This window comes from Seriola lalandi, unplaced genomic scaffold (genome assembly GCF_002814215.2).
Source record: "Seriola lalandi dorsalis isolate HSWRI2012SDOR001 ecotype SW California unplaced genomic scaffold, Sedor1 jcf7180002054936, whole genome shotgun sequence".
NCBI lineage: Eukaryota > Metazoa > Chordata > Actinopteri > Carangiformes > Carangidae > Seriola > Seriola lalandi.
The window spans coordinates 41342-50725 of record NW_019525488.1 but is presented as its reverse complement, the minus strand read 5'-3'; the positions used below and the strand labels follow the sequence as shown (position 1 = coordinate 50725).

At 45.1% G+C, this 9384-nt stretch overlaps 1 protein-coding gene across 1 annotated transcript in view; it reads left to right on the top strand.

Annotated features, from left to right (window-relative positions):
* The window catches only part of enox1 (ecto-NOX disulfide-thiol exchanger 1), an 81696-nt gene that overhangs the window by 69373 nt on the left and 2939 nt on the right, over window positions 1-9384 (top strand). The window contains exons 11-15 of the mRNA XM_023393486.2: window positions 250-367; window positions 869-1086; window positions 2962-3069; window positions 5138-5197; window positions 6576-6678. Of these exons, the coding sequence (XP_023249254.2) occupies window positions 250-367; window positions 869-1086; window positions 2962-3069; window positions 5138-5197; window positions 6576-6678 (607 nt within the window). The remainder of the gene's footprint in view (window positions 1-249; window positions 368-868; window positions 1087-2961; window positions 3070-5137; window positions 5198-6575; window positions 6679-9384) is intronic.

The window sequence follows — 9384 nt, the reverse complement described above, 5'->3', positions numbered from 1 at the left end:
TTACCTGAAATCTGCTGTATTTTTATTGGATCACTCAGAAAACAGTCAGCCAATCAGAAGAGAGGCTCAGAGCAGAACATTTTGCACCTTGTTTATGACCCCCCCCACTTAACACCCCACTGCTCCATAGTAAATATGGCACCGTCCTCATGCTTGATGAACTGTGTGTGTGTATGTGTATGTGTATGTGTATGTGTATGTGTTGCTGAGGATGCTGTCACTGTGTGTGTGTGTGTTGTGGTGTTTCAGGAGCTGAGAAACGCTCACAGTGAGGAGATCATGGGCATCAGACGAGAGGAGGAGATGGAAATGTCAGACGACGACCTGGATGAAAATCCCTGCAAGAGGATCCGCACTGAGGAGAACGGTACGATGAAGAACACAGCTAACAATACAGCTAACAACACAGCTAACAATACAGCTAACGACATATCTAACGACATATCTAACGACACAGCTAGCGTCACAGCTAACGACACAGCTAACGACACAGCTAACACTACAGCTAACGACATATCTAACGACATATCTAACGACACAGCTAACGACACAGCTAGCGACACAGCTAACACTACAGCTAACGACATATCTAACAACAGAGCTAACGACACAGCTAACACTACAGCTAACGACACATCTAACGACACAGCTAACAACATATCTAACGACACAGCTAACGACACAGCTAGCGACACAGCTAACGACACAGCTAACAACATATCTAACAACACAGCTAACAACACAGCTAACGACGCAGCTAACGACACAGGGAAGAACTCTTTTGGTGCTGATCCGGTTAAAGATGCAGATACAGGAGTTTTAATCATCCTCCCTTCTCCTCTGCTCCTCCTCCTCCGCCCTCCTGCAGGAGTGTGTGATCAGACCCAGGCCTCTCTGAGGGAGGAGAACGACTCCCTGCGTTGGCAACTGGACTCCTACAGGAACGAGGTGGAGCTTCTGAGGAAGGAGCAGAGCAGAGCCGGCCGCCCCGACGACGACCACGCACACACACAGACACACAAACACGCACACAGTCCAGAGGCTCAGATACAGCTGCTGCAGCAGAGCATGCTCACCATGCAGCAGGTAGGAGTCTCCTCTTCTTCTTCTGCTGCTACTCATCATGTTGTCGATGCTGCAACCTGCAGGAGCTGTTTGCATTAACTGTCAAGGCTTCATTTACTTCTACTGCTGCAGGAAAGAAAGAAGTGACAGTGACAGTTCAGCTGATTAGACAGACGCTAGTTGATACTTAAACTGATATTGTTTTGAACCTCAGAGTGAGCTGCTCTACTGTCGCCATCTTGGCAGTGTCTGACTCTGCCCCTAACCCCCAGCTAATCCAAATATGGGCAGAGAGGAGGGGCGTGTGTCGAGCTGAGATTCCGTTTCATGACGGTTGGGAAGGCGCTGGCAGGGATACGTTTCTGTTAGCATCATTAGCACAGCTGGTCATCTTGCTTGAAGGCTAAACCAAGGCTAATTCAGGCTAAGCTAACAAGCCAGGAATGGCGAGCACAGACACTGATACCTGCTAATTAGTGCTATCATATAAATAAAATAATAATATAATTCACCCACCTTTAAAAGCAGGAGCTCAGACTTCCTGATGTTCTGTTAAGTGATTACATCATTCAAAGAGGCCACGCCCTCAATTCTCCATAATTTTTGTCTTTAATAAAATGTAAACAGATGAGTTATATAAACAGGTGAGTTATATAAACAGGTGTCATGAAGGAGGAAATTAGCTCTAGAGACCAGAACAGTTTCTGTACCAGGCTGTAAACATGTTTATTTCTGCTGTAAAGTTGGACATTTTAACATGGGAGTCTATGGGGACTGACTCACTGCTGGAGCCAGACTCTAGTGGTCGTTAGAGGAACTGCAGCTCCTTGTTGTTCACTGTTGATGCTTCATTTTTGGTGGTGAGGCCTTCTGTTCCTCAGCCATCATAACGAGATACTAATTATTTAAAATCACTAATATCCATCATAGGGATCTACATTCTCCTCCTGATATAATTTTATCCTAACGTTGAAATAAAGAGTAAACATTTATTTCAGTGACAATAGTTTCGTTTGTCACAGTCTGAACGGAGGAAACAAACAGCAGCAGGTGACAAACGAGAAGCGACAGCAGCGTGGCGTTCCCTCACACTGTGAGAAGTCAAGTCAGCAACACATCTACAACCAGCCAGCAGGGCACGCCGCGTGTGTGTGTGTGTGTGTGTGTGTGTGTGTGTGTGTGTGTGTGTGTATGGTGTGTGTGTGTGTGTGTGTGTGTGTGTATGGTGTGTGTGTGTGTTGTCTCTAATGTGCCTTGTTTTATAAGCGCTGTCACTTCAGATAGAGAGAGACAGGAAGTCGAGTCAAATCAGGCTAACTCGTGGCAAACGAGCGCCGTGCTTCAACAAAGCTCTACACTGCTTTATGAAATCAGTGAAGCAAGGGATTATGGGAGGTCTCTGAGTCAGCAGTGACACACACTGTTGTTGTTTTAGTGTTTGATTGATTGGGGGGAAGTAAAGTAAACTGAGCTCCCTGCTCCTCTCTGATAAAACTCCCTCTGAACATTCACACACACACACACACACACACACACTTGCATGTTATCACATTATTATACAAACTGTCATGAACCGAAGTCTCAGCTCCAGACACACTCTTTGTCCATATATGGATTAGCTGGGAGGTAGGGGCGGAGTCACTGCCAAGATGGCGACGGTGGAGCAGCTCACTCTGAGCTTCAGAAACCTGTGGGTGACGTCACAGACGCGACGTCCATCTTTATTTACAGGCCGTGATCAAACACATCCTCAGAGTTTTCAAACTGCGTACCTCAATCACCATGAACAACTAACGAGTACCTGTGTGTGTGTGTGTGTGTGTGTGTGTGTGTGTGTGTGTGTGTGTGTGTGTCTGTCTGTCTGTCTGTCTGTCTGTCTGTCTGTCTGTCTTACAGCAACTCCTGAGCCTGCAGGAGAAGCTGTCGAATAAGGAAGCAGAGTTGGAGCAGGCCAGAGAGGAGCATCACTACCTTGAGGGGGAGGTGCTCACCCTCCGAGACAAGGTGTGTCACGTTCAAATGGTTCCCCAGATAATCCAGGAAGTTACTTTTAAGAGGAAATAAAGACCCCAGGAGGAATCTGGAAGATCCTCTTGACACTGATAATTCTGCTCGTGCCTTCAACGTTTGCACCCACAAGAAAAACTCAAATCAAAGCATCAAGATAATTTCATAGTGACCTGTTTGGTGGTAAATTAGGTTTCACAACTCGAGTCATTGACCATCCATCGGTGTTCCACCACTCACCCGGGGCCAGGTCTCTGAACAAAGCAGTGCAGACGCTGGTGTAAAGCAGGACTGGTTTTGGTCTGAAGGAAGTCGACTCGGTTTCCTCTCAGAGAAACGTCTTGAAGTGTTTACTCCTCCTTGTCTTGGGTTGAATCCACACAGTTTTTATTTTTGCTCTTTGAATTGTGGAAAATGAGGCCAATCTTCTCCCAATCTGGGTCTATTGATTCTCTCAGTGCAGCTCTCAGCTCAGCTGCTCCTCACAGGAGAAAACACATGCAGGGGTTGAATAAAATATTAAGCTTGATTTTTATTTCGGTCTGACATAATGCATCCATCAATACACCCGTCTCCTGTAGATGGGGGGGGGGGGTGAGGAGCTCTGAGGGGTGAGGTGAAGAGAGAAGGAGGTGGAGGAACATGTTTTATTTGGCAGCTCAGGTTCACATGGTGCATGCTGACGGACACACAGGTAAACAGGTGTAACCCTGTGTGTTGCAACAGGAAGTGTCTCATGAGGGAAACCAGGGGCCAGCTGCACAAAACACCTTAAGTTAAGATTTTCCTTTAAGTCTGAGTTAAGACTTCCTTAAAATAAAAACAGCTGGACAAAACACCCTTAAGTTTTCTCCTTAAGGTTTCCTTAAAATTATATTTAATAAAATCACTTAAAGTCTGTTAAACCCACAAAAGCCCTTAGAGACTCTCGATAAACATATTGTCTCCATGGAAACAGTAGAATTTTACCGCTGTAAAATCTCATTTACTCCTGTAAATTACTTCACTCTTTCCATAACAAAGAAAACCTGGAAGAGATTCTGCATCACCCTTAAGTAGCTCCCTCAGCTGAGGAGAGATTAAAGCCGATGCTGTGTGAGGATCTGTAGCAGCTGTCGTGAGTTTCATGTTTGACGGATTCAGGCCGGAGGAGGAGACGTGGATTTGGCGACATTTAGAAAAATCAATTAAACACCCAGATTGTCTTCACCCGGTTGTCATCAACACCAACGCGTCCTCTCGCCTTCATCGTCACGGTAACAGTCATCGATAGAGGACACCACGTTGACTACGGGTTGTCACGCAGGAAAGCATCAGCGGTCTCCTGTGTGAACGCTTACTGGCTCATCCATCAACCACAACTTCCTCTAATGCGTCACATGACTTCCTCCTCTGCTCCCGTCATAATCACTACGGCCACTAGAGGTCACCTGACGACATGAGCTAACTGTGGGCTCGTGTTTTACAGAAGGACTGCGACGGAGGATTAGGGCCACGTTGAAGAAAAAAAAATCTGAGATTACAAGTAAAAAATATTAGGACTTTATTTTTTTAAATTTCAGACTTCTTTTTTTTCTTTTTTTGTGGCCCTAATACTCCGTAGTATTCTCGTCCTCCCACCACTTCAGCCTGAGACCTGCTGGTGTCTTACTGGACTCACTGGGAGCTGTGGTGTGGAGCTCCGGGCTGCTTTTATTTCTTAGGAGTTTAACTTTTCAGTCTCACCTTTAGTTTTTTTTTTAGCTTTCATATTCATGTAAAGTGAATCAGCCACAGTCGCCATGACAACGTTAAGCAGATCCTCCACAGAGGTGAAGAGCAGCAGGACCCAGCTGAACATGTGCCCCCTCCCTCTGTGGTCCCAGTTCATCCTCAGCTCTCACACCTCCTCACAAACATGTTGTTCTTTGTTGCCTTGAATCATTTATCAGATCAGAGATTCTCCAGTCAACAGTGAGTTATGTCTCTCTCTCTCTCTCTCTCTCTCTCTCTCTCTCTCTCTGTAGCTGCTGAACAGTGAGTTATGTCTCTCTCTCTCTCTCTCTCTCTCTCTCTCTCTCTGTAGCTGCTGATGAACAGTGCTGGGGAGGCTGTGGAGGGAACCAACGGAGAGCTTCATGACAAGGTAACGACTGAGACGATTAATGGATCAACAGAAAATGAATCAGCCATGATGAGGAACGTTCTCTGGTTCCAGATTCTTTCTAAATGACATGAAGTGAATGTTTGAGTTCTGGACTGAGGGTGGAATAAAAACAAGTGATGTGAAAACAGATTACATGTTTCATAAAAGAGTCCTGATGGCGGTCCGTCAGAGCGCTTCCTAACGGCCTCGACCAACACGTCAGCGTGTCACCGAGACCAGGATCTGTCCCTCACCTTCAGGAGGAACTGTTCTCCATGACGGAACCATAGACCCTGTGGTTGAGCAGATGTTGCACAGCTGGAGGATGTTGTGGGAAAACAAATGATGTGGATTTGTTCAGTGACATGACAGATCTGTTCATTCACATCATCTGGACACAGGAAGCTTTTCAACAGGCACATCATCATATACATATATATATATATGAACGTTATTTATACATCATAAAAAGCACATTTAGAGACTCGCTTCTCTCCATGTGGATGACGTCCTGGTGTTTCCTGCACTGTGTCTGTAACATGTCCAAGTATTTTCTAGCTCTGATGCACAAACAGTAAAAGCTGAAACAGTGAGAGTGAAGTCGAACAGAGCGTCAGAGGTGATGAACATCAGAGGCTTCATACGAGTCTGTTCTGCGTCTCTCACAGCACTTTACTGACGTTCAGAGAGCCTCAGGGAGTCACACACACACACACACACACACACACACACACACACACACACACACACACACACACGCACACGCACACACATCATGGGAGATGAACTTTTAGCCTCAAACCTGCTGAACTGGACAGAGATTGAGGTCAGAAAGAGACGATGACATAAAACATGAAACCCCTCGAAACTGTTCTGAGAGCAGCACCATGATGCTCTTTATTAAATGATGAAGGTGTGTGTGTGTGTGTGTGTGTTTGTGTTTGTGTGTGTGTGTGTGTGTGTGTGTGTGTTTAATTAACTGGTGGTGGGGGAAATAATCAAATACTTTCCTTCAGTTAAAGTACAAAATCCAGCACATAAAATACCACTTCAATATATTGATACTACATAATACTACTTAAACAGTATTATCAGCTTCCTGTAGTCAGAAGTAGATCCTGAGTCATGTTACTGTTGTAGCTGCTTTAACTACATCATATATACTTAGATAGGTCAGTCCACTGGTTCCCAACATATGGGTCAGGCCCCTCCAGAGGGTCACCAGGTAGATGTGAGGGGTCGTCACATGATTCATGGGAGAGAAGAAGAAACAGAGTTCAGATTCACTGATCTGGATTCAGTTCCTGGACTTTTCTTGTTAGGGTGTCACTGAGTGTCCTGACAAATTAACTGTGTGTGTGTGTGTGTGTGTTCACAGGGGATGAACGGGTGTGTTCCTTCACTGTACCACAGCAGAGACAGGAGGAGTGAGGTCATCCTGAGAGGAGGCGTGGCTTCAGAGAAGGAGGCTCTGCTTCTGGGTAAATATGAATAAAATGATTGTTTGTCTTAGTGAAGGAGCCGCAGGGAGACGTGTGTTAACGCACCAATACCAAACCATCACCAAGTCGAAGCCGCAACACTGAGACCGGATTACATGAAACGATCTGACAGGTGACTGGAGAACAGGTGCACACAGGTGACTGGAGAACAGGTGCACACAGGTGACTGGAGAACAGGTGCACACAGGTGACTGGAGAACAGGTGCACACAGGTGACTGGAGAACAGGTGCAAACAGGTGACTGGAGAACAGGTGCACACAGGTGACTGGAGAACAGGTGCACATAGGTGACTGGAGAACAGGTGCACACAGGTGACTGGAGAACAGGTGCACACAGATGACTGGAGAACAGGTGCACACAGATGACTGGAGAACAGGTGCAAACAGATGACTGGAGAACAGGTGCACACAGATGACTGGAGAACAGGTGTGCAGGTGCATGACGATGGACAGCAGGTGTGAAATGAGAAGATGTTATAATGCATGAGATCACTGCATGTTTCAGGGAAGTCGTTGCAACGTGGATACAAGTACTAAAGTCTCGTGGAAAGCCACTGGAAAATTCAAGCTAGCAAGCTAATGTTAGCTCCTGCTACTTGAATAAAACAATCAGACCGTCGACTTTTATTCCAATTAAATGGTTTGTAATTACATTGTGTTTTATTAATTTTTCACATCACATATTAAAAATGACGAATGAAGCTCTGAAGAAATTGAACAATTATGAAACATCCTTAGAGTCAAAAACAGGATTAAATTTCAATCATTGAAATCTCTTCCCGAGACTTTGAAAAGTTTGACCCCAAAGGAGAACAGTGACATGTAAATGAAATATATATGTAAATTTAAATATAGTCTACTGTCGACCAGGTTGAGACTTTGGAGGTGAAATGTCAAAAACTGTTTTCATTTCCATCTTCAATGACGTGAATATTGTTTGCCTATTTGTAAAATTAGGTTAAATTGTTTATATTGCATTTTAATTTTCAAATTTGAATTAACATTAACAAAATGTCAAACAGCTTTTCCATTTTCATTTCAATGTTGTCCTAGAATCCCTGTACAAGTATGTGCATTTTCATTTACACACACACACACACACACACACACACACACCCACATGGAAAATTGAAATGCTTTTGTGGCATTACATTATCATTTGAATACAGTCCCCTACAGGCTTCCATACATGGGTAAAATTCTGTGCTGGAAACCATGTTGAAATCTTGAGCAGCTAATGGGATTTTTCAAATGAATGGGGAAAACTTATCAACATTGGTGCTTGTATCCACATTTAAAAGATTATTACAGTGATCTGCTGCACTGTCAGTGACTGAGCTCAGCACCAACGAAGAAGAAAAGAATATCAGTTTCTGATTAAGGCTCATTATTCTATCCAAGGAAAAAGTTACACTCCACACTCCGGCTCTCTGGCTCTGCTGAGAATTGAATTTGTGTGAACTGAGGTGAGTGTGTGAACACACTGATTCCAGCCTCAGCTCCTCCAGCTCTTCGCTCCAGATGGATGCTGGGATCATGAAATCTGTGAGTGGAACTGGAGGCGGGTCGCTCGGTAAATGAAGAGCAGAAGACACTTGACACTGAACTCATCTCAGCTCTGCCGTCATGTTCACACACCTTCAGCCAGAGCCAGTCTGTCTGTCTGTCTGTCTGTCTGTCTGTCTGTCTGTCTGTCAGCGTCCACGCAGCAGCTGGACTGAATTCATCTCAGCTGCTTTTGTTTCTCTGCGTCGTATAAATCCTCGTGTTTGGCGGGACGTGCGGCGGCATTGAGGAAAGCGTGGAGTGATGTGTTTTTGTGCTGAAGCTGCTGCTTTGTCCGGAGCAGAGGAGAGCGAGAGCAACAGCAGCACATTTATCTCTCTTAGTGGAGCCCAGAAAACCCAGATATGAAGGAGAGAGGAGGCGCTCTGTCTTCCTCCTGCTGCTGCCTGGAGTCTGCACCGAGCAGAGACATGTGGCCTGTTTTCACACACAATCAAACAAGGTTATAGTCCACATACAGTGTGTGTGTGTGTGTGTGTGTGTGTGTGTGTGTGTGTGTGTGGGGGGGGGGGGGGGGGGGGCTACAGGCTGCCCCGCCTCCCTGCTCAAGGTTGTTACGCAGCCTGACGGTGATACCTGCAGACATTACTCAGGGCTGGAAAAGGTCCAGCTGATGATTTCATCTGTATTTTTACTTTATAATAAACATTGTGCTTAAATAAACTGTCATTAAATAGATTTTAATATCTTCAGTCACAGGAGAGATTTTCTGTAAAATCAGTACATTTTAATATTAAGACTTTTAAAGGGATTTTTACTTGTAACAGATTATTGTGTTTTTCTCTTGTTGAAAACATGTTTCTCTTGATACAGTCGCTTTTCTTACTGCAGGTTGGAAATTAAACCTTTTGAAGTGGCGTGCACACACACACACACACACACACACACACACACACACACACACACACACACACACACACACACACCCTACAGTTCTCTGGTGGCACTCTTCCATGTCGACAGGCCTGGTGGAGGGAATTGAATTAAGCCTGTCTGTAATTGCCAACGTTTCGCCACATAAATCAAGGAAATAAATATTGGCTGTGCCGGGTCCTCTAGGGGACGCCTTTCCCCCCATCCCAACCCCCCCACACACACACACACACACAAACACACACA